This window comes from Hemiscyllium ocellatum, chromosome 4 (assembly GCF_020745735.1).
Source record: "Hemiscyllium ocellatum isolate sHemOce1 chromosome 4, sHemOce1.pat.X.cur, whole genome shotgun sequence".
Taxonomy (NCBI): domain Eukaryota; kingdom Metazoa; phylum Chordata; class Chondrichthyes; order Orectolobiformes; family Hemiscylliidae; genus Hemiscyllium; species Hemiscyllium ocellatum.
In genome coordinates, this window is record NC_083404.1 from 106,906,984 (window position 1) to 106,931,684 (window position 24,701).

The 24,701-nt window shown below is 40.3% G+C and overlaps 1 protein-coding gene across 1 annotated transcript in view; it reads left to right on the plus strand.

Moving 5' to 3' along the window:
* LOC132815482 (unconventional myosin-Id-like) overlaps positions 1–24,701 on the plus strand; it is a 143,060-nt gene that overhangs the window by 14,919 nt on the left and 103,440 nt on the right. The window contains exons 3-7 of the mRNA XM_060824445.1: positions 5,895–5,988; positions 6,993–7,158; positions 10,500–10,553; positions 19,051–19,146; positions 22,067–22,183. Coding sequence (XP_060680428.1) covers positions 5,895–5,988; positions 6,993–7,158; positions 10,500–10,553; positions 19,051–19,146; positions 22,067–22,183 — 527 coding nt within the window. The remainder of the gene's footprint in view (positions 1–5,894; positions 5,989–6,992; positions 7,159–10,499; positions 10,554–19,050; positions 19,147–22,066; positions 22,184–24,701) is intronic.

Sequence of the window (24,701 nt, forward strand, 5' to 3'; positions counted from 1 at the left end):
GAAGTATCTTGTATCTTTCAATAAGGCTGCCTCTCATTTTTCTGATATAGAGGAGCCAGTGTTGGATTGAGGTGTACAAAGTTAAAAATCACACAACACCAGGTTATAGTCCAACAGGTTTATTTAGCAGCATTAGTTTTGGAGCACTGCTCCTTCATCAGGTTGGTTGTGGAGTATAAGATCGTAAGACACAGAATTTATAGCAAAAGTTTACAGTATGTAATAACTGAAATTATACATTGAAAATAACCTGGATTGTTTGTTAAGTCTCTCATCTTTCAGAATGACCATGTTGGTTTCAGTTCTTTCGTTCGTAAATTGCAGAACTTTTTTAAAAATGTTACATTCTCAAGTGAACTTTGACAATAGGTGCCATATCGGCCCAGATAATGGATTGAAGGTGTGAGGTGCCCTGTGTGAGGTTGTCTGTGCCCGAATATTTAGACTGATTCTATTTCTAAAAAAGGGATTTACAGAATCTTACATGGATTCATGCAGTTTTTGAGCAAATGAAATGTAATTCTGCCAAAACAAATGCACTCCCATAAACTTACATCTGTGTGTGTGCATGTGAGTGTGTGTTTATGGGGGGTGGGGTATGAGTGTCTGTGAGAGAGTGTGTGTATGTGTGTGTGTGAGAGTAGAGGGGTAGATGTCTGTGAGAGGGTGCGTGTGTGAGTGTGTATGTGTGAGCATATGTGAGACAGCTTGTGTATGAGAGGTTTGCGTGGGTGCATGGGTCTGTACGTGTGTGTGTGTGTGTATGTGTATGTCTGTCTGTCTGTCTGTGTAGTGCAGTGGAGTCACCTGTAGTGTGGCATGAACCTAAGGTCCCAGTTGAGGCCATCTCCATAGTAACTGAACTTGGCTATCAGCCTCTGCTTGGCCACTTTGCATTGTTGTCTGTCCCGAAGTCTACCTTGGAGGATGGTCACCTGAAGGTTCAAGGTCAAATGTTCTCCATCTGGGAGAGAACAATTCTGTCTAGTCTGTTGATTGTTGTGCTCTATCCATCCATCCATTGCCGTAGCCTCTGCTCGGTCTTGCCAATCCTTGCCTGCAGCGTATGAGATAGACAACGTTGGCCGAATCATATGAGTACCTGCTGCTTACATGGTGGCTGGTGTCCCCATGTGTAATGGTGGTATCCATGTTGACACTCTGACACATCTTACAGCATCTGTCGTGACAAGGTTGTGTGATGTTGTCCTGAAAGCCAGGCAGGTTGCTACAAACAATGATCTGTTTGAGGTTTGGTGGCTGTTTAAATGTGAGAAGTGGAGGTGTGGGGAAGGTCTTGGCGAGGTGCTCATCCTCATTGATAACGTGTTGCAGACTACGAAGAACATGGCATAACATTTTGGCTCCAGGGAAGTACTGGACAATGAAGGGTACCCTGTCAGTTGCAGCTCGTGTCTGTCTCCTGAGGAGGTCATTACAGTTTCTCGCTGTGGCACATTGGAACTGGCGGTCGATGGGTTGAGCATCGTACCCCGTTCTAATGAGGCATCATTGAATACTTGCAGGTGCCCTTAATGTTCCTCCTCATCTGAACAGATCCTGTGTATGCGTAGGGCTTGTCTGTAGGAGCTGGCTGTGTTAATATGTTTCGGGTGGAAGTTAGAGAAGTGTAGCATCGTGAGGTTATCCGTGGGTTTGCGGTGGAGTGTGGTGCTGAGGTGCCCATCCTTGATGGAAATGTATGTGTCCAAGAATGTGACAGATACTAACGGTAGTCCATGGTGAGTTTGTAGGTGGAATGAAACTTGTTGATATCACTGTGTAGTTGTTTCAGTGACTCCTCGCCATGGGTCCGGAGGAAGAAAATGTTGTCAATATATCTGGTGGAGGTCCTGTGTGGAGAAGAGGTCTTGTTTGAATCTGTGCATGAAACTGTTGCATCTTGGGGTGCAAATTTGGTCCCCATGGCAGTTCCGTGTGCCTGGATGAAGAACAGGTTGTCAAAGGTGAAAACGTTGTGATCGAGGATAAAATGGATGAGTTGTAGGATGGTACTCAGAGATTGACAGTTGTTGGTGTTAAGTACAGAGGCTGTTGCTGCGATGCTGTCATTGTGGGGGATGCTGGGGTAGAGTGCTGAATCGTCCATTGTAATGAGGAATGCTTCTGGTTCTACTGGTCTGTGGGTGCTGAGTTTCTAAGAAATCTGTAATGTCACAACAGAAGCTGGGGGTCCCCTGTACAATGGTTTCAAGATGCCTTCGGCATAGTCAGAGAGGTTCGCATAGAGGGTCTCATTGCCTGATATGTTGGGACGTCATCTGGTATTTATTGAATTGAATTTATTGTCACGCATATCTCGGCACAGTGAAAAGCTTTGTTTGCGAGCAATACAGACAGATCACATAGTCAAGTAGCGTAGATAGTAAATAATAGATAAACAGTGGCAAAAACAAAAACACAGGTACAGGCGAATGTTAAGAGTTTGTGAGTCCATTCTAACAACAGTAGGGTAGAAACTATTACAAAAGTGACTGGTGCATGTGTTCAAGCTTCTGTACCTTCTCTCTGATGGTAGAGGTTGTAGAAAAACATTGCCAGGGTGGGATGGATCTTTGAGAATGCTGGTGGCATTTCCTTGACAGCGGGCCTGCTAGATGGATTCTATAGATGGGAGGTTGGCCTTTGTGATTGTCCGGGCTCTCTGTTCAGGCTCTCTGTAACCAACTCCAATCTTAAAGTGGCACAGCTGCCATACCAGGTATGAATACAGCCAGACAGATCGCTCTTGATGGCACACCTATAAAAGTTGGAAGGGTATTCACTGTCATGTCAAATTTCCTCAGCTGCCTGAGGAAAAAGAGGCATTGTTATGCCTTTGTAACCAGTGTGTCCACATGAAGAGTCCATGAAAGCTTGTTGTGGATAACCACTCCCAGGAGCTTGACACTCTCTACACATTCCACCCCTGTGGTGTTAATGTATAGAGGGGGCATGAGTAACACCCCGCCGAAAGTCAATAAGGAGTTCCTTGGTTTTGCCGACATTGAGAGCTAGGTTGTTCTCAGTGCACCATTTTTCCAGGTCCTCCACCTCCCGTCTGTAGTTTGTTTCGTCGCCACTTGAGATTCGACTGACTACGGTGTTGTCATCAGTGAACTTGTAAATGGCATTAGTCTGGTATTTGGCGATGCAGTCATGGGTATACAGTAAGTACAGTAGGGGGCTGAGTACGCACCCCTGAGGGGCTCCAGTGTTGAGCATTAGTGAGGATGAAATATTGTCCCCAACCTTCACTGATTGTGGGCTGTGGGTCAGGAAACTGAGGATCCAGTTGCAGAGAGTGGGGCGTAGTCCGAGATCACAAAGTTTAGTAATCAGTCTCGAGGGGATTATAGTGTTGAAGGCTGAACTGTAGTCAATGAGTAGGATTCTTGTGTAGTTGTTTTTAGTGTCAAGATGTTCTAGGGAGGAGTGAAGGACAAGTGATACAATATCTGACGTGGATCTGTTGGTTTATTTCCTGACAGTTTGAGCATACATGTCAAGCCCAGGGCAGTGGCTCCCTGGTGGGGTCCAAGTTGACTCCTTCTTTGGTCGCCCCTTTACAGTTCCCTGTGATGACTATTCTGGTTCCTCGGTGAGATCATTGGGATCACTGCTGGCATCTTGAAAGAATTCCCAGACTCTCATTCGTCTGATGAATTCCTCCGTGTCTACTGCAAGACCCATGGGGTCCATTTTTGGTAGTGGGCAGAAATCGACCTCATTCGACCTCGGACCTTTGGGTGATCATCCTCTAAGACAGGCTCCGTCCAGGCAACAAAGCAAAGTAGCCAACCAGAGGCAGATAGCCAAGTTCGGTACATATGGGGATGGCTTCAACTGGGACCTCAGGCTTATGTGACACTACAGGTGATCCCACTGCAACACACACACACACACACAACCTTATAGCCCATTGCATTCAAAGTGTCAAAAACAACAACCTAACTGTTCTAATCCCATTTTCCAGTATATTCCCATAGCTTTGTATGCCTTGGCATCACAAACGCACACCCAAAGACTTTTGACATTTTCTGAGAGTTTCTGCCTCTATATGTCTTACTGGCAGTGAGTTTCAAATTTCCACCTCCATCCAAGAGAAAAGTATTCTGTCTCCTCTAAACCTCTTGCCCCTAAGTTTAAGTCTATGCTCCAGGTCATTTATTCCCACCAAGGGGAAATGTTTATTTCTGTCTGCTCTATGTCCCTCATAATTACATACAGCGCAATCATTCCCACCCCCACTTCAGTCTCCTCTGTGCTAAGTAAAGTAACCAAATCTGCCCAATCTCCCTTCAAAACTAAAACTCTCCGGTCCAGGCAATATCCTGGTAAATCTCTTCTGCACCCTCTCCAGTGCTGTCACATCCCTCCTATAATATGGACACCAGAATTGCACGCAGGATTCTAGCTATGGACTAAATAATGTTTTATAAAGGTCCAACATCACCTCCCTGCTCTCAAACTTAATACCTCAGCTAATAAAGGCAAGTATTTTTAAAATCACTTTATCCACTTGTTATGTGCACATCAAGGTCCCTCTGATCCCTTGCAAGCAGCTCAAGTTTATCTGAATTGAATTCCATTTGCCACTGACTAGCGCATCTGGCCAGTCAGTCTATATCCTGTATTCTAAGGATATCCTCCTTAGTATTTCTCACTCCACCAACTTTGTATCATCTCTGAACTTACTAATCAACCCTCCTCCTTTCAAATCTAAATCCTTTATATAAGCTACAAATAAAAAGCGCCCAACACTGACCCGTGTGGGACCTCCAGACACCCCTCGACCATTACCCTCTGCTTCCTGACACTCAGCAAATTGTGGATCCAATTTGCCAACTTCCCTTGGATCCCATAGGCTCTTAACTTCTCTATCAGTTTCACAGTTGGGAACATGCCATTGTTCCTCAACAGTTTTTGTTGCTAAACTCCTGACCCAGTCCACTCCAGCCAGCCCTGCCCTCATTCCATTGTAAATACCCTTCTTTAAGTTTAGTACAATTGTTTTTGGCTCAGTTTTTCCCTCTGAAACTCAATGAAGTAGAATTTAACCATGTTAAATTAAACCAGGTCATTGTAGCTGTTTCCTAGAGGGATTTTTGCCCTGATATCATGGTGGATGTTGGTATATTACATCACAGATAATTTTAGACACAGTGAAGGTGTTGAGAGAGAGAGATGGTGATGAGGTTGAGCTAACTTTCATCCATGAGTGATTACATGTATGTGAGTAGGAAATCTACTGTCCTTACCTGTTCTGCACTACTTATAAATCTATGTCCATACCAAAGTTGACTGTTAATTGCTTTTATGTGTCCCAGCAAACTGTTCAGTTTCTTTAAATATCTTTTCAATTTAAATGGGGATGGACAATAGCCTTTTCAGCAATCTGTACGTACCAAGTATGAATTTTAAAAAAGGAAATGTTTTGGCACAGTTAACACAATTACTTGAAAAGCACTAGCAGATCTTTGATATCTATCTAAGACAGCAAAGTCTTATTCAGTACCACACAGAAACATTGGTGGGGACTATCAGCTTAAGTCATGGTGTGGGACGTGAACTTGTAAGCATCGACTCAGAGGTGAGACTGTTCCTGGTTAAACTAAGGCTGTTACAAGGTCAGCTTACTATGATTTGGAAATGTCAGTGTTTGACTGGGGTATACAAAGTTAAAAATCACACAACACCAGGTTTAATTGGAAGCACTAGCTTTCGGAGTGACGCTCCTTCATCAGGTGGTTGTGCAGCTTGCTGGCATTTAATCTGTAAGTTCCTGATATCTTGTCATGATTTTGTTCATTTCTTGCCTCCATCTGTTTAAAAAAACCTATAACAGGTTATGTTGTAGATTACAGAAAAGTATCCCCTGTTCATAATTTCAGGTGAAAGTGGTTCTGGCAAGACAGAGGCGAGCAAATATATAATGCAATATATTGCAGCCATCACCAACCCCAGCCAGAGGGTGGAAGTTGAGAGGTAAGATCTTGTTCTGTGCAGCTTTCAAGTACTCTGTCAGTTTGGTGAATCCCACGCCTGGATCACATATAACAGCCTGAAGAAATCTAGCACTTTTAACCTAATTTAAAGCTCCGCTCCTGAGAAGCTGAGAAGTTGGGGGAGGTGCAAAGCAAAGAAATGATGGCTGAATGGATGAGGTGTTTCTATCATTTTTGGAAATGGGCAGCTAGAAAATCTCCAATGGGATACCTGGGAAATGACTTTTGTCCAGTAGTTAAAACCATAAATCATACCATGAAGCAATGGAGAAAAGGTTCTTAACACCTCCTGTCTGTAACATGCTGATATTAATGGCTTAACAACATGGTCTGATATCACTGTCTTAGGGAAACTTTGGATGGATGATAAATGGTGATGTTGTCAATGATATTCACCTTCCTAGGAATTATTTTTTAAAATGTTAAACAATTATGAATTTCTGGAAAACTTCTGGAATGTTTTGGATCCATGATCTTTGCTTTTCGCTATCTTTGATATTTGTCAGTACACCACCGTTGATGACCTTGCATTCAACTGATGACCTAGAATTTGCTCCTTCAACTTTCCCATCACCTCTCCAACTCTTAAAACCTCCTTAACATTTGTGTTTATGTGTGTTAGCTCTGTGTCAGTTGTTAACTGATTACGCACTTATGAAATAGTGGGATGTTTTAGAATGTTGAAGGCACCCATGAAAGTCATTCTTGATGATGGTAGCAAAGGTAAAATTGATGAGTTTAAAATTGTATGAAGGATAAACATAAGATTGAAGCTTGAGCAGTGAGGATGAATATTAATCCCAAGGCTTCCAATACTTAAAACTGATTATGAAGTTAACTGAATATGTTCGCCCACCGCAGAGAAAATTCTTGTGCAGAAAAGTGAATCTTTTGGAGCTTTACCTTAGCTCTCGTTGTTACTGTTTTCAGTATGAGTATTTACATGATATATGTTTACCCCTTTGCCACTTCCCCCTCCCTTAGTGTAAAAAATATTTTGCTGAAGTCCAACTGTGTCCTGGAGGCTTTTGGGAATGCAAAGACGAATCGGAACGACAATTCCAGCCGCTTTGGGAAGTACATGGATATCAACTTCGACTTTAAGGGGGATCCCACTGGCGGACACATCAATAATTATTTGCTTGAGAAGGTAAAAAAGTGTCTTTTGTTTGTCCTTCTAGTGCTCTATACCCGAAGTTGAAAGATGCAGGAATATACTTACACCTGTTTCATTTTTCTCTCCTTTTAAAATCTTTTGGAAGTAAAAACCAGTAAAAATCCTTGAAAATAGTTTGGAAATGGTTGTACTGGACTTCCATTTTTAAAGTACATAGATGGGTCAGGCTGGTACCTCTCATCATCTCTCTCCCTATATCTCATACACTTAATGAGTCTGCTTTTCACTCACTCTCTGTCTTTATCTATCTGTTGCCACGTCTTCCTCTCTGTGTTAGTATATTTTATTTTATCTCTATGTTTATCATTATCTCTTTCTATTTCTGTCTCTTTTTGTTCTCCCCTCTTTTTTTCTTTTTATCAACTGGAAATGAATCTGTGCCTCTCTTGGGCTGGGCTCACTTGCATAGCACTAATACATAGCTTCTATTAAATAATTCACAAGTCATCGGCATTATTATTGAGCAAAGCATTTATTCCCCTCCCCTCAAAGGAATGCTGGTGGGGAACTACCATCTAAACAACTGAATATTTCCTCGGCCATTACAGAGGCCGGGTAAGAGTCAACTCCATAACTAAAGGTTTAAAGTCACTTATAAACCAGGCTGGGTGAGGAAGGCAGATTTTCTTTTCTAAGGTTTTAATAAACCAAGTGAACTTTTATAATAAGTGCTTAGTTACATAGCACTGGCCTTTATGGTCCATACATAGGTGGGAACACACCAATACATCTGAAAAACAGGCTGGCTTGTCCACCCTTCCCCTCTCCCAAGATAGTGTGAGGAGGTGGGGAGATGTCAGATGGGCTGTCCACCTTTGGATCTCATTCCTCTGATTTAATGGGAATGGGGAGACCTATTTGAAAGTGAGGTCTGCAGATGCTAGCGATTAAAGTCAAGAGTGTGATGCTAGAAAAGCACAGCAGGCCAGGCAGCATCTGAGGAGCAGAATGATCAATGCTTTGGGCAAAAGCCCTTCATCAGGAATGAGGCCTATACCTAATGTAGAGTCTTGACCCGTCGCTGATTGACCCTGACCAGTGAAAGCAGAAGGTTTGCCAATGTTTTGAGCCCCTGGTGCCAACCATAGCTCCGCCTCCACCAATCATTTTCAATCCACGCGCCATTTTCTTGTTCTGTCCAATGCTCTTCGCCTGCCAGCCCCTTTTGTTGTGAACTACCCTCTGACCCAGGTGAGATCCCAGACTTAGTTGGAGGTCATACTCATCATTGGTTGCATCCTCCCTGGTTTAGCCATAGTGCAAGCAGTCACCATTGTTCCTGGTGGAGCTGCCAATAATTCAGAGTTCCAGAAGGCTGTAATTCCAGCTGGGGAGATGCTGAGGTCTTACAAAAGAACATAAAAACTAACAACTAGAGCAGGGGGAGGTAACTCAGACACTCAACCCTACCCCGCCATATAATACACCATGCCACATATCATCTCGGCCTCAACTCCATTTAGCTGCCTGTTCTCCATTACCTTTCAAGTCATTGCAAATTTAAAAATCTGTCTATCCCGTCATTAAATTTACTCAGGTCTTGCCTTGTAATATTTACAGTTAAGTTAAAGTGAAGTCTAGAAGATCTAGGCCATTTAGTTATATTTAAGCTTCAGGTGGTGGCATTTGAACTCAGTTATAAATCAGTAGGCTGATATTATATAAGAAATGAAGAAATCATTAGGATGAGATGGGCACTGCAGGCGGTAGTGTGCTTTATCTCCCTTTCCAAAAAGATTTTGATTTAGCTCCCTCCCCCTCTCCCAACCTCTTCCTCGCCTTTGATGGTTGCCATGGTCTTGAATTGGCTTTGCACATAAATTGTTCTATTGGAAACATAAGTGATTTACTAATGTTGGTTAATAGATTTTAAAAAGGGTCATTTGGTGTTGGGAAAATGAAATACTCAAATTGTCTGTAAGAGTTATTTCTGGATGTTATAAAAGTAAATCAGTAGGATGAAGCAAAAAAATTGGTCAGCATGATGTCCTCTCCTTTTCTGCCTGGCCTTTTCCTCACCTTTGATGCTCTGTATTGCCCTTAATGGGCCTTGCATGTAAATTAATCAACTGGAAATCACGGGTGATTTACTGTTGTAAATAATAAATGAAAAAAATACCACAGCTGATTTGGTGATGGGGAAAAAGAAATGTTCAGTTGTGTGTAAGAGCACTTCTGGATAGAAGAGGTAAAAGATTGATAAAATACAGTAGCAGTAGGTCAGGTCTCTTGTGGTGCAGTCGTAGGATCAATACTTCTTGGCCAGAATGCTTGGGTTCAAGTCCCACCTGCTCTAGAGGTGTGTAACAACATGACTGAATGTGTTGATTTTTAAAAACATCTAAACCAGCAGGCCATGCCTATGAATGGTTAGCTTTGTGCCATTTGAAGCTACTAATTCCTTTGAGCATGCCTGACCATCAGCTCTCTCAATTCCTGAGCATAACGTCTCAGTTTACTTGTCTTATGTCTAGCATTGAATTTCCTCCATCAAAAATTGGAAAGACCAAGACTTTGTTCCCAAAGTTCACTTCCCAACAAAAACTCAGAGACATCAACTCCATCTCTTTCTCTGATAATCATTTGAGACTGAACCGGGCTGTTTACAAATCTCAGTCATATTGTCAAATTTCATATTTGACCCTGAAAAGTTTCTGGCCTTACTAGCTTTGCCTTTGTCGGTCCTAGATTTGGCTGTTTCAGTCACCCCTCTTACTTTCTGCTCCATGTCAACCTGAAGTCATCCAAAGCTCAGTTGCGTCTCACCTAACTTGTACTGACTCTCATTCACATATTGCTTCCGTGCTTAACATTGACTCCCAATTAAGCAAGGGATTGATTTTAAAATCTCATCCTTGCCTTAAAATATTTCTATGGCATTGTCCTTCCCTGACTCTGAATTCTCACCCTTCCCTTCAAGATATCTGTGATGCTCCAATTCTTATCACGAACATTCCCAATGTTAATTACTCCATCTTTGGTGACCTTGCTTTTAGCTGTCTCAGCCTTAAATTCTAGAATTCTGTCCTTACACTTCTCTCCTCTCTTCTATTTTTGACTAGTGAAGCTCCTTGGAACATTATATTATGCTAAAAGCATTAAGTAAATCTAAGCTGTTATTCTGACAAGCTGTTATCCTTTGTTGTAGTCTGGAGTTCCAGAAACCTTTTGGTTATTAGAATCAAAGAAAATGCTATTCTAATAGGTGCCCATTAAGATGGACTTGCATACAATAAGTATTTCTGGGAAATATTTCAACACTGGTATTTATTGTCACTGTTCTTGAATTGTGATTTTTATTGTTGTCCCCACAGTCACGAGTGATTGTTCAACAAAGAGGTGAAAGGAATTTCCATTCCTTTTATCAGGTAACCATTCTTTTATTTTATTTCTTTCTATTTCTTTTATTATTTGTCTCAATTATTTGTTTATCGCAACAAATAAAGGTCGATTGAGTTCTGCTCTATAATAGATTCTAAACACTATTTGAAAGTCCAGCCATTTACATAGAATCTCATACGTCTATGAATTCTCAGTTTGTAGGTAAATGTAGTACATAATAGGTTCTCACAAAAACACAAGCAAAGGAACAGGAGTGAACAAAATGTCACAGAGCATTCCCTGCCACTCAATATGATCGTGACTGATCTTGAACATCAACCTGGCTTTCCTGCCAACTCTCCATATTCCTCAATTTACTGAGAGATCAAAAGATCATTTAGCCTAAATATATTCAATATTCAATGTCAGCAACAATGCACTGACAGACAATTCTAAAGTTTCTCGATTTGGAGATGCAGGTACATGTAGAACTCTGAGCTCAAAAACTGTATGAATTTATGTAAAACTCCGTTATCTCACTTTTTAGATTAGAATCAATCTAAACATTATGGCAGAGACAGAGAACACAGGGGGCCAACACCTTTAACATATTGTCTAGCTATCACCATTATTAACAGCTAATCCGAGAATGCAACATTTTAAAAAAAACATTTTGTGATTTACACATGAAAGAAGTGAAACTATCACTGTATTCTAACAGATGAAAGGCTTAACAGACAATCCATTTTTCAATGTATAATTTCAATTACATCACACTGTAAATTTTTGCTATAAATTCTGTGTTAGGATTGAGCCCTCCAGTATCACCTGATGAAGGACTGTCACTCCGAAAGCTAGTGTGCTTCCAATTAGACCTGTTGGATTATAACCTGGTGTTGTGTGATTTTAACTAAAGTTTCTCAACATTGAGCGAAAAAAATTTCTCCTTATGACCATCATGCATATAGTGCACAGAGCTGACATCTAGTGGAGGTTGTGAAGAAGTGAGTAATGTCACTGGACAAACTGCAGAGGCTCAGGCCAATGCTCCGATGACACATACTTAAATCCCACTATGATTTGGAGATGCCGGTGTTGGGCTGGGGTGTACAAAGTTAAAAATTACACAACACCAGGTTATAGTCCAACAGGTTTAATTGGTTGTCACAATCACCTGATGAAGGAGCATCGCTCCGAAAGCTACTGTGCTTCCAATTAAACCTGTGGGACTATAACCTGGTGTTGTGTGATTTTTAACTTTGTAAATCCCACTATGGCAGTCTGTTCAATCTCAGTGCAAACACTTTTTAAAAAATTGAATTAAAAGCTGTTCTGTAACCATTGCTAATTATTGAAAAAAATCCATCTGGTTGACCAGGAAAATCGATTCTCCTGGCCTGATTTGGCCCACCATGACACTGGATTCACAACAATGTGGTTGACCTTTAAGTACCTTCTGAGAGGACCTTGCAAGTTACTAAGTTGTATCAAACCACTACGAAGTCAAAAAGGAAAGAAACCGAGTGGAATGCTGGGGAATGACATAGGAACAGGAAATGACATCTGTAGGCCTGTCAAATTTTCAAAATCCTGTTGACCAACTAGAAGCTGCACAAACTGATCAAGCAACAGCCTTACAAGGTTCCAGGCTCCATTAACTGGGGATGTCCCACCAACAACAAAACAGACCCATCAGATGTGGTGATAATACAGCTGGGTGGGAGTTACCATCAGATTTTGTTTTAGTTTAGAGCTAAGGATCAGAAAATCTTTTGATGGTTAGCATAAAAAAAAATGCTATTCTAACAGAGGCCCTCAATGTGAAATGAGCCATCAACATTAACTCTGGCTAACATAAATTTTCATGACATCAAGTCAAACATAGGGTAGGAAAGCTCCTGGTGACTACTATATATGTCACCCTGTTCCTCAACAGATTACTTAATCCTCCTCCATCTCACCACCTGGAGGAAGCACTTAGGGTGGCAAGTACACAGGCTGGAATTTGGGTGGGGGATTTCAATGTCCATCTCCAAGAGTGGCTCGGTAGCACAATTACTGACCAAGCTGGTCAAGTCCTAAGGTACATTACTGCAATACTTGGATCTGTACCAACAAAAGAAAACAACCTACTCAATCTCATCTCAACAACCTAATGCATTTGTCCATGGCAGTATTGGTTGGAGTGATCACACTGTGGAGACAAAGTGCTAGTTTGCACTGAGGATTCCCTCCTTATGTTCCACTACATTAAATGGTGCAGACTGAACAGATCTAAACACTCAAACATAGTATTATCACTAGACTGTTAATCCAGAGACCCAGGTGATGTTCTGGTGGCAGATGGTGGAATTTGAATCAACAAAATAAACTTCCCTAGCTGATCAAGGTCCTACTGCAATTTCTGACAACCTTCCTCTGTCCACGATACTGCCCATTTTAGTGTGATCAGCAAACTTACCAAACATGCCTTGCACATTCTCATCCAAATCATTGATATAGATAACAAACAGTAATGGGGCTAGCACAGGCTCCTGAGGCACTCCACTAGACACAGGCCTCCAGTCTGATAAGCATCCTTTCACTATTACCCTCTGCTTCCTACCAGCAAACGAATTATGTATCCAATTTGCCAGCTCGCCCTGGATTCCATGAGATCTAACCTTCGAGGAACCTGCCATGTGGAACCTTATCAGAGGCCTAACTGAAATCCATATAGATGGCATCTACTGCCCTGCCCTTGCTGACTTTCCTGGTCGCTTCATCAAAGAACTCTAACAAATTTGTGAGGCATGACCTCCCATTCACAAAGCCATGCTGACTACTCCTAATCAAACCCTGTCTTTCCAAATGCACATATATCTTATTCATCAGATACATCTGAAGTAACTTACCCAGCACAGACAAGCTTACTGGTTTATAGTTCCCAGACTTTTCTTTGCAGCCTTTCTTGAATAATAGCACAATATTCATTGCCCTCCAATCTTCCGCGACCTCACCAGTGGCTAACGATGATGCAAAAATATTAACCAGGGTCCCTGCAATTTATTTTCTTACCTTTCACAGTGTTCTGAGATATATCTGGTCAGGACCATAAGATTTATCCAACTTCATACATTCTAATACATCCAAAAACTCCTCTACTGTGATATGGACTGTCCCTAAGATATCACAACAAATGTCTCCATGTTTCTAAGTCTTCAAGTCTTTCTCCATGGTAAACACAGAAGAGAAATATTCATTGAGAACCTTGCCCATCTCCTGTGGTTCTACACATACATGTCCACTTTGGTCCTTAAGGGGCTCTATTTTCTCTCTCTCAGTATTCTTTTGCCTTTGATATATTTAAAGTACCCCTTTGGATTCACCATACTCTTCTTAGCTAAGACTCTCTCATGCCACCTTTTTACCTCCTGAGTTTCTTCTTCAGTAAACTCCTGTATATCTCCAGGGATTCCCTTGATTCCAGCTGCCTGTACCTGAGCCACACCTTTTTTCTGGTCAAAGCCTCAATATCTCTTTTCATCCAGGGTTCCCTATTCCTGCCAACTTTGCTGTTACACTCACAGGAACATAGAGACCTTGAACTCTAGCAATCTCACTTTTAAAGGCCTCCCACTTGCCAGAGGTCCCTTTACTTGCAAACAAACTGCCCCAATCAACCTCTGCAAGCTCCCGTCTAATTCCATCAAAATTCACCTTGCCCCAATTTAGAACTCAACCCTGTGGACCAGTTTTGTTCCTTTCCTTTTAAAATTAATAGAACTATGGTCTCTGGTCCCAAAGTGCTCCCCCACTGTCACCTCCATCACCTGTCCTGCCCTATTTCCCAAGAGTCAGTCAAGTCAGTGACCCCTTTCAACATTTTCCTTCCAAGATCCTCAGCATCACAGATATCAATTTTCATGTCCATGTGATATCAAGAAATGGGTGGAGGAACTGAATACTGCAAAGTTTATAGGCCCTGACAAATTCCAGCAATAGTACTGAAGACCCAACAATGTGGAAAATTTCCCAACTACATCCTGTACATAAAAAAAAAAAGGCAAATCCATTGCAGCCAATTATCACTCCATTAGTCTGCTCTCAACCATTTGCAAAGTGATGGAAGCTGTCATCAACAATTCTATCAAGTAGCATTTGCTCACCAATAACCCACTCACTGATGTTCTGCTGGGATTCCACCAGGGCTGCTCATTCTGACCTCATTACAGCCTTTATCAAAACATGGACAAAAGAGCTGAATTAATGACAATGCCTGATATTAATTCAGCAACTGGCAAAAGGATCATCAAGGAACCCTTGCAAAACCAGAGTCAATAGGAATCCTGCAAGAAGTTCTAATGTTTGGAGTACTACCTGGCATAAATGAAAAAGATCACTCTTGTTGGAGTTCATCTCTTGCACTTTCTAGATGTTGGACAGGCATAGAGCAAATTACTCATTATTTATTCTCCCCTCTTATCTGCTGTGAAGTGGTCTTTATATGGCTGTTCCAATTAAGGTTCCAGCCAATAGTAATCCCCACAATGTTGACAGTGGGAGATTCGGTGATGGCAATTCCATTGAATAACAAGAGAAAGTAGTTAGATTCTCTTTTGTTGAAGATGGTAATTGCCAGGTACTGGTAAGACATGAATGTCACTTATTAGACCAAATTCCTAAGTGAGTCCTCATTCCAATGTGCAGATATTCCTCATTTCACTCTCTCACAACCTAGATCAGTTTGTGTTTTGTTAAATGATGCTGAATGAGAGATGTCTATTGTTCAGGAAATTAGAAGAGATCACAGCACAGAAGATGGTGGCTCAGTGGTTAGCATTGCTGTCTCATAGCACCAGGGTCCCAGGTTCAATTCCAGCCTTGGCTGTCTGTATGTGTGGAGTTTGCACATTCACGCTGTGTCTGTGTGGGTTTCCTCTAAAGATGTGCAGATTAGGTGAATTGGCCATGCTAAATTGCCTTAGTCAGGGAAATGGGTCTGGGCGAGTTATGTTTCGGAGGTTCAGTGTGGACTCATTGGGCCGAAAGGCCTGTTTTCAAACTGTAGGGAATCTAATCACAACTCTTGTTTGAACAGTGATATCAGGTCGTTTACATCCAGAGAAACAAATATGTCTCCCTTTATTCTTTAATGAGGCCAGAATCCATCACTTTGATTCAGATACACGCATACCACCAACTAAGTCAATCTGATGTGTGTTTGTGGATGTGCCACGGGTTATAGGCAGAGGTGTGTAGATTTATGTTTAGATCTGTTTGTACATTATTGTGTGCTCGTGTTTGCTTTTGGGCTTTTGGCTCTGTACAGGTGGTTGTGGCGATAGTTGCGTGCATTTCGGTGTTTGTATTTCTGTATATGATTGCACACATGTATTTGCATTTGAGTGTTGGTATATCTGTGTATTTGAGTATTTATGGTTATCAAGATATGAGTATCTTTGAGTGGATCTGCATGTGGATGTATGGGTGTGCTTGAACACGCGTACAGGTGTACATCGTAGATATATATTTGTTTGGTGTATTTTTCGTAGTTTATTTTGTGGTTACACATTGAATATTGTATGGGTTTGTGTGCTTCTGACTGGATTCGAATGAGAGTGCAAGCAAATCTGTGAATATGTGTGAACATATTTGTACATGCTTGTGTGATTGATGAGTTGTGAGGTTGTTTTGAATGAAAATCAAATCTCTTCCCCAGGCAGGTCCAATGTGACAGTGAAACACACAGAGAAGAAAGCCAACCATTTAATCTCTGGTCTATACTAATTTAGCTGAACATAGCTGACAAATGCAATGGAGAGGCAGCAGTAACAATTAGTATCAGGCTCCTTGAACTAAAAAGGAGAGATATTACATCTGGCTGAATTAGAGGAGGTCAGAAGGATTGGGAGAGTTCAAGATGTCAAAGAAAGATACTAACTGTATTGGGACTATGAAATGAGAGGGAGAGAGAAAGAGGAATATTCTGAGAGTGTAGTTATAGGTTATAGCTGAAGGTGGAAAAGTCCTTCAGAAGAAAGTAAACATCTCCCTGTTTCTATTCAGGAGTGTGAGAGAAATACTAATTTATTTTGAAATGTTGAAGGTAGTTTATTGATGAAGGTACACAAGAGGGATGGTTTCACATCCTGTATTCTAGTTATTAATTAAATTGATGGAACAGATTCCAAACAGGATTTCAATAACAATCACTGCAGGATTAGAGTTAACTGCTTCAATTTACAGTTGAACACTTTGACTGTGAAGATTAAGTTCTCCTGTTTCTATTCACTTTGGACTGGTGAAGAGCCATACATTTTGGAATTCCAAGGAAGTCGTATGTAGAATCCACAAAATGTTTAAGACGTTTCTGCACAAGGAAGTTAATTTATGTAGAGGAGCAATTTCTGTTACTGTATGTAATTGAGCCTTGGTTCAGTGGTTACAGTCTCACCTCTGAGTCAAATTGTTAGTGATTCATAATCCATTTATTCCCCTCCAAAAAAAAAATTGTCATTGGATGTAGTTAGACATGAGGGAGGTTAAATGAGCAATGGGGTTACTCTACTTAAGCACGTACTTCATAGATTTAATATATAATTTCCTGTGATGTGCTTACAGTTAAAAGAATAAACCGTTGACTCAGAGCGTTGTGGTTTCAGTTCACATATCAAACACATAACTTATTATATCTTTTACTCACTTGGAAACCTCATCAAGCTAATTATAGATATGGCACTAGGTCTGTATTTTTTACAATTGAATCTCCATTTGTATACCATGCCAGTGAGGCACAATTGCTTCTTGTCTTCTGACCCAGAAAGTTCTCGGGTATAGCAGGCCCTGGAGATTCACTGCAATTGAACACAGATTTGAGACTGAGTGTAGAATTGAACTTGAAACTCCAGAGTCATTCTGAACAACAGTAAAACAAAGCTACTGGAACACTATCTCAGTGATGGTTCAATTCAAAAGGTCTGATCATTTTTGGGCTTGTATGAGAAACATTGATCACAAAAACTGGGTTGCCACAAAAATGCAACTAATGGAGAAATATGTCTGAAGAAGAGGCTTTGCCACCATTTATTTGTCTAAATGTACCACTAATATGATTGACCATGAGGCCATAAAATACAGGAATAACATGAGGCTATTTGGCTCCTCCAATCTGCTCCACCATTTGATTATGGCTAATGTATTTCTCAACCTCGTTCTCCGGACTTTTCCTCATAACCCTTGATCTGCTTACTCACCAAGGATCTATCTATCTCTGTCTTAAATACATTCAATGACTTGGCCTCCACAGTCCTCTGCAACAATGAATTCCACAGATTCATCACCCTTTGATTGAAGAAATTCCTCATCTTGCTAAAGGGCTCTTCCTTTACTCTGAGACTGTATCCCCAGGTCCTAGTCTCTCCTACCAGTGGATACACTTTCTACATGTTCACTCTATCCAGGCTTCTCAATATCCTGTAGTTTCAATCAGATTGTCCCTAGTCCTTCTAAACTCCACTGAGTACAGATCCAGAGTCTTCAACTGCTCCTTATGTGATAAGCTCTTTATCCCTGGAATCATTCTTATATAGCTACTTTGGACCCCCTCCAACTCCAACACATCTTTCCTTAGACACAGGGACCTAAACCACTTATAATATTCCATGCACGTTCTGACTGGAGCCTTTTCCAGCTTCAGAAATACATCTCTTCTCCTGTAATCTAGCTTTCCTAACAGTGAACTGAACCTGCACGTTAACCTTAAAAGAATCCTGAACCAGGACTCCCAAGATCCTTTTACTTCAGATTTCCAAAGTCTTTCCCCATTTAGAATATAACATACTCTTTTATTCTTCCTTCCAAAGTGAATGATTTCCCACATGTTCACACACTCTCCTAGCCTGTCCAACTCTTTCTGCAGCCTTTTTGTTTCCTCAACACTACCTGTCTCTCCATCTATCTTTCTGTCATCTGTAAAGGTAGCAATAGTGCCTGTAGCTGCCTCGTCCAGACCGTTGATAGACAGCATGAATAGTTGTGGTCCCAATGCTGACCCCTGTCGAACTCCATGAGTCACCGACCACTATCCTAAAAGGGGCCACTTTATCCCTAGTGTCTGACTTCTGCCAGTCAGCTCATCCTTTATCCATAGTCAATCCCTTAGCCCTAACACCATGGGCTCTTATTTAACAGCCTCCTATGTGGCAGTTTGTCTGATTGATTCTTAATGATCTCTGAAATGGTCTAACAAGCTAACCTTGTTGGGGGCATTGAGGATGGCCAATAATTATTACTAATTGGCCACATTTCAAGAGTAAAATGTGTTAAAAACTTTGGGTCCTGTTCATAGAGTGAAACTTTTGGTGTGAAGTTCCGAAGTGTGAAGGGGGTTGGAAAATGATTTGTGTGAAATTGCAATTGAGAAACACCAATGCATACCTGATTTAAAAGTTTCAAAACTTTATGAAACAAAACACATTCTGTTAAAAAAAAAGCATACTCATTAGACCTGAATACTGGATCAGAAAAAATATATAAATTCTCTGCCATTTTGTACATTTTCAGCTGATCCTGGGTGGCTCTGATGATCTGTTGAAGTCCTTGTACCTGCAGAGAGATGCTGAAGAATATGCATTTATTAGAGATGGAGCTACTGTCAATGTAAGTATGCATAGGGTAAAGTCTTTTGGATTGAAATTAATTATCTTGACAAGTACATGACATTAACAAAATAGATCTATTGTCATGTTACAGCTGGCATTAGTTGGATATTTGACTATGAGATTGGCTATTACAACCAAGTCTACCCTGGTCAACACATGCAGTGAGGTAGTTTCCCAGGACACAATTTTACAGGAACGAAATGCTACAGATGCTCAGAAATAAAAATAAAAAATAATGGTAATACTCAGCAGGTCTGGCAACAGAATGTTAACTCTGTTTTTCTCTCCCCAGATGCTGTTGGACCAGCTGAGTGTTTCCAGCAATTTCTGTCATTGTGTCATTGTTTACTCAGTTTTTCTTATTGATTGACCTATCATGGAGTCCTACTCTGTTCTAGATAGGCTTTTATGTAACAAGCATTTTTCTGACATAGCCACATCACTTTAGGGAAAGAGTGCACATCTCACATCTTTGTGAAAACTATGGGGTGAGAGTGTGAATCAGCAGGAAGTGAATGTGTCACTACATACAAAGAGGGGATGTGGTACTACAGAAAGAACTTCTGCATGTGTCACTATGGAAACAGAGTGTTAAAAAGCTCTGGTTTAAACACTCTTATGTTTGGTGGTAGGTTTTCAATTGCGTTGCAAAACTATATGATCATAAAGAATAAGACTGAAGTCACAGTCGAGGTGGTGGTGGAGGTGATGGCATAGTGGTAATGTCGCTGGCCTGGTAGTCCACAGCTAATACTCTGGCGACATGAGTTTGATTCCAAACCTGTCAGACGGTGTAATTTAATTCAATAAAATCTGGCATTAAAACACCAGTATAACCCAACCATGTAATCGTTGTTAATTGTTGTAAAATCCCATCTGGTTCATTAATATCACTTAGGAAAGTTAATCTACCATCTTTACTCAGTCTGATCTATAAGTGGATCGGGTCCACAGAAATATGGTTGACTCTTAACAAACTTCAGAAGTCATCTGAAAAGTCAATTATGGTCAATTTGGGATAGGCAACAAATGATGATCTTGACACATCCCCTGTAGAATAAGAAAAAAATCCAGGGGAATCAGCCTACCTTGTCATGCTCTGTAAGCATTTTGTAAGTCTCAGTGCGATTACCTCACATTCTTCAAAATTCAGGAGAATGCAGTCCTAGTTTCTTCCATCTCTCCTTAAAAGGGAATTCCACCAGGAATCTGGCTGGTGGACACCCTTCCAGCCTAGCAGAGAGTAACTCCCTGATAGTTCAAAATGTATTTACTTTTTCCTTAGGTACTCAGTGATTTAGCCTCCTCAATTCTTCATAATAGATAATTCCAGGAATTCACTGCTCTGCAGGGGAAGAAATTCCTTCACATCTCAGTTTGCATTCCCTACATTCCGATCCCAACGGAATAAAGGCAGCAAATCCCAACAAAGACAATAATTCTCTGAGGAATGTGAAATACCTCCTATCTCCTGTCCCTTTAACAAAGCATCCTGGATAATCAGATATTCGACAGAAAATGGACCATTAAAGGTGAATTGCTTGCACAATAGAAACCTGGTTTAAGATAATGTTCTGAAAGGGAACTAATAAATGATCTAATCAAGTTACAATTTCAATATGTGAAGTCTCTCCTCACTTTTATCCTTGCCTACTATTTGTTGACATTCTCAGTTGTTCATATCTTTAAATGGGAAGCATTGAGTCCACCAAATTTAGCCTGAAGCTAGCTGTGTCATCAAACTGCAAGCTATAAACTCTGGGTTTCATAGACACAAATGTCAAATATGGCCAACTTATCATTTATCATTTATAATCTGTATTTGATCAGAAGTCACACAATACCTGGTTATAGTTTCTGCTGTGGTGACCATGAAACTCTCATCAATTGTCATTTACCACCCCACCTGATTCATTGATGTCCTTTGGGGAAAGAAAGCTGCACTTACTTTGTCTGGGATGTAAGTGTCTCTAGACTTGCAGCAATATTTCTGATTATTAACTTAGCCTCTAAAACTCCATCCAAGGGCAAATAGGAATGGAAGATGAATACTGGAAATGCCAGTGATGCTCATAGCCACTGGAAGAATTAAGAAGCAGCACTGCCTTTCACCATGAAGAATTCCAGACTTGTACTATATAATGTATTAACGTCAACCTATGATAAGGTCAATTCTCTCAGGCAGTTCTTTCCCTGGGTCAAAGGGAAATAGTTCCTGTTGGGGAAAAGTTAACATTATTTGCCTGGAAGCCATTTTCCTAATCCGGCTGAGAAACCATTTTATGTCCCCAGCCAGAACTTTGCTAGCTGTGCATTTCTTACTATGACGAAATGAAAAAGGTAGGCCTTATCTTCCTAAGGTCAAGATAGTGTTTCCTCCCTTTGCTGAATGATCAGCGCAGGCTGTAGTAAGCTGACATAGGCTTACCAATTAGGCCCACTTCCTTCACAAGTTATTGCCACTTCACAGTCAGTCATTCAGCTAATTAGGGATATCTCTGCTTAGTGTTAGCAATCTGTATAACTAGAACAGACTGTGATACCATTTATTCTGACCACTTGTGGAATGCATAATACTGCTTTAGTTTTGAACTTAATGACTAACCTCTAATTTAGTACCAACTTGTAAGGATGCCAAACTGTGTAATTAACGATCAGCTCCTATCTGTTTTCTCTTTATAATCCTGTAGTATCCTGATGTACTTTGGAATAACACCGAACCACAGTTAGATTGGTGAATTCCCCACAATATATCATGTAATAAACTAATCAGTTCACAAGGTCCAAGTCTCAAAAGTTTTCTTCAACAGTTCCTGATCGCTTTTATCTTTCAACCTTCTACATAATTCATTACCATACACCTTGATGCTTAATCTTGTCAATTTCTTTTCTTCACATGCACTTTGATTGGTTTTCAGTCTGTGATCAATGACAAGGAGAATTTCAAGGCTGTAATGAAAGCAATGGAAATCATCGGATTCAGTGATAAAGAAATTGATACCATCTACAAAATCTTGGCCACCATCTTGCATTTGGTAAAGATAAACTTTGATCAATATTTTTTGCATTAGAACATTTGAACAGGAATAGACCATTTTCTGCCATTGAATTAAATTATAGATGAAGAACACTAATTCCATTTCTAGTCTTTGTTCCACTTTTAATAATCTGTTTAAGTAATCTGGTATGTATATTTATTGAGCAAGGCTCAGAATTATTATATGTATTAATAGGTTTTTAAAATGATGAAACTTAACAACTCTAATACCATTACTTCATAAAATTATTTTGATCTTTAGCTTTGAAAGCTGTAATTCATTCAGCATCCAGAGCCTTTTGGGTTCCAGATTTTCACCACCCTATGTGTTTCACTCTGAATTATTCTTAAAATCTCTGCTTTTAAAATTGCACTCACTAGTTTTGGTTGACCCAACAAAATGCTGCAACTTCCTTATTAAATATTTTCATCATTTTAAAGATCTATTCATTTTGAATCTTGCCATATAAATTTTAAAGATGAATAACAACATCATTAAAAATAAAGCACTTGAATGGATTTCGGGATATGACCTCAGTCACCTGCCTTTCTTGGGACAAATGAGATCCTGGTCATTTCCTTTCTAGCTACAGTGAAAATGTGTGAAAAATGAATAAAACGGGCAACTGTATGGGAAAACAATTTTAATTCACCAACGTTTGGTGTTACTGGAGACAAGTCTGTGGTCAGATGTACAATTTGCTCTCAAGAGATACAAAGATACTTCAACCAGTTCACAAGCTGCCCCTATGATAGGACACCTTCTGATTATCTGACCCGACCTCTACCCCATGTTCAATTAGCCTAACCATCTGACTAGCTGTCGAGTGGGAAATCTGTCGAAAACATTTAAAAGGGGGATTACAGAATTCAGTGGGTGCCCTACTTCTTACTGGACTAGTCATATAACTATTTTGATCACAAGATCAGACCAGAGGCTGACAATCCTGCTACAAGTAAACTCATCTCTTGACTCCCCAAAGTCTGTCCATCAATCTTCAAGGCACAAGTCAGGGATGTGATGGAATACTTCCCAGTTGCCTGGATGAGTGCAACTCAATGAGTTTGACTCATCCAGGACAATACAGTCTATTTTATTGGCACATCATTCACCACCTTAACCACTATCTCCATCACCAACACACAGCAATGTGTAACATTTACAAGTTTGCACTGCAGCAATTCACCAAGGCTCATTAAACATCACCTTTTAAACCTGGAAACTCTATGACCTATACAGAGAAGGATATAGGATACATTGGAACACTCCCACCTACAAAATTCCCTTCCAGCCATAGTCTATGTTGTTGAAATTTTGTCATTGTCATTGGGTCAAAAATCTAGAACTCTACTCCGAGCAGTCCAAAAGACATACCTACACCACATGGACAACAGCAATTCATGAAATCAATTCACCATCATCTTTTCAGGAGCAATCAGGGATGAGCAATAAATACTTATCTAACCAGCAACACCCACATCCCATTAAGAAATGAATGAGAAAACACAATTTAATGTTACTATTGGTTTCCAATGATCTGTTTTAGCTGTGCTATTTACTCTATTTAGATAGCCTACCAGTACACATGGATTAATAATGTCAGTATGCATTACATAAAGACAAATTATGTTCCATTACATTGAGTTATTAATGAAGTACATGAGTTCATTAGATATTTGAGCAGAATTAGGCCATTCGGCTCATTCGATCATGGCTGATATGCTCCTTAAAGATTTGAGGCAATGGAGAGGTTCATTCCAATGAGTGTTGTGTACGTGGAGTTCAAAAATGTTTATAGAAACACTGCACATTTGGCTTGTTAGCAAAACTGATACCCATTGGATTGCAATTGATACAAACTTAGCTAAAAGACACAGAATAGAGAGTAGTGCTAAATTGTTGTTTTTCAAACTGTAGGGAAGTTTGTGTTAGAGCCCGTGTATTGGTGTTGGGGTCACAATTTATTTTGATATAAATCAATGACCTAGATTTGGGAGTGCAGAAGCATAATTTCGAAATTTGCTGGTGACACAGAGTATGGAAATTAACAGTGATATTCGTGGCGGATGTCAGGAGCACAGACCAGTCAAATGACCAGATGAAATTTAGTACACTTGTTTGGTAAATAGAATTTTAAAAAGCAATTAAACTCAATGGTACAATTTTCTACAGGGCCTCTGAAGCAAGATGGACAGAAGGATATATATTTACAAGTCTTTGAAGGTGACAGGATGTGTTGAGGAGGATTTTAATGGTGTATGGAGTCTTGACATGTTTAATAATGGAGTAAAGTACAATAGTAAGAGGAAAATGCTAAATTATCATGAATTGCTGGCTAGTCTCCAGGGAACTATTCCATCTAGATCTGGCAGGAGTGATGTAAAGGTTTTAGAGAGAATGCAGAAAGAAAAAAGAGTCATACAAGTAGTCACAAAGTTGGAGAAACTGCAGTTGTTCTTCTTTCAGTAGAGAAGGTGAGGAAGAGATTTAATAAAGACATTTAAAAGATTGAAGG